The following is a 900-nucleotide window of genomic DNA, read 5'->3' on the forward strand; positions in this document are numbered from 1 at the left end:
CCAGGGCTCTTCCCCTCCTTCAAGCAGGGAGATCAGCACGGGTTTGGGGGCTGGAAGTGGAGCTTCAACGAGAGAACCAGGGGAGATGAGAGCATTGCCATCATTCTGGCACAGTGCCTGCTGAACAACTCTACTCTGTGTCCCTCCCCAGGGAGAAACCACACTTGGGGCCTGAATGACACTGAGCCCACAGCTTCCTTTGGAGCAAAGAATGCTTTTACAAAACTGAAAATTATGAAGGGATATTTTCATTAAAATTAACTTGTGAACGGCTTGTTTATTATCTGTTTATATATCAATGACCAAGGCATCAAAATGTCTCTGGCTGATGCCTGCTGGCCAGCACTGACACGGGGGAATTTATCAGAGTGCTGTGCATACAAAGCCCTTTTGAAACTCACGCTTCTCAGTATTTCTTTTGTTGCTGTTGTAGTTATCAATATGTAACTGCATGGTGATTATTCCAGGCCCGGCCTACAGAGGCTCATTCTGCACAGCCACATGTGCCCTAACAAGGAGGAAAGGCAGCAAAGCCCTCACCCAGCGAGGCCACGCACTGGTACGTCTCCAGCATCACGTCCCGGTAGAGCGCTCGCTGCGCAAGGTCCAGCAGCGCCCACTCCTCCCTGCTGAAATACACGGCCACCTCCGCAAAGCTCACGGGCTCCTGCAAGCAAAGAGGCTCCTTGCTGGGAACAGCCCAGGCCCAGGGAAGCAGCTCGCACAGGACACAAACTCCCGTCCCGGCCGCTTCTCTGGCCCCAGCACACACACGCTGCCTGAGGCCACCTCCCCTCTCCCCCTGCATTCACATCCCTCGCCCCTCGGCCTCTCCTGCCCGCTTCCCCCAGCCCCTACCTGAGATGGAGGTGCTGTGGCCATTTGCTGCTCTCCTGCGGG

The 900-nt window shown here is 55.1% G+C and overlaps 1 protein-coding gene across 1 annotated transcript in view; it reads right to left on the reverse strand.

Annotated features, from left to right (window-relative positions):
• Window positions 1-667, reverse strand: part of LOC109364463 (zinc finger protein 621-like) — a gene marked incomplete at both ends in the record, with an annotated part of 21,423 nt that extends 20,756 nt beyond the window's left edge. The window contains one exon of the mRNA XM_031557567.1: window positions 541-667. Coding sequence (XP_031413427.1) covers window positions 541-667 — 127 coding nt within the window. The remainder of the gene's footprint in view (window positions 1-540) is intronic.
• Window positions 668-900: the final 233 nt, after the last annotated feature.

This window comes from Meleagris gallopavo, unplaced genomic scaffold (genome assembly GCF_000146605.3).
Source record: "Meleagris gallopavo isolate NT-WF06-2002-E0010 breed Aviagen turkey brand Nicholas breeding stock unplaced genomic scaffold, Turkey_5.1 ChrUn_random_7180001859582, whole genome shotgun sequence".
In the NCBI taxonomy this organism is placed as follows: domain Eukaryota; kingdom Metazoa; phylum Chordata; class Aves; order Galliformes; family Phasianidae; genus Meleagris; species Meleagris gallopavo.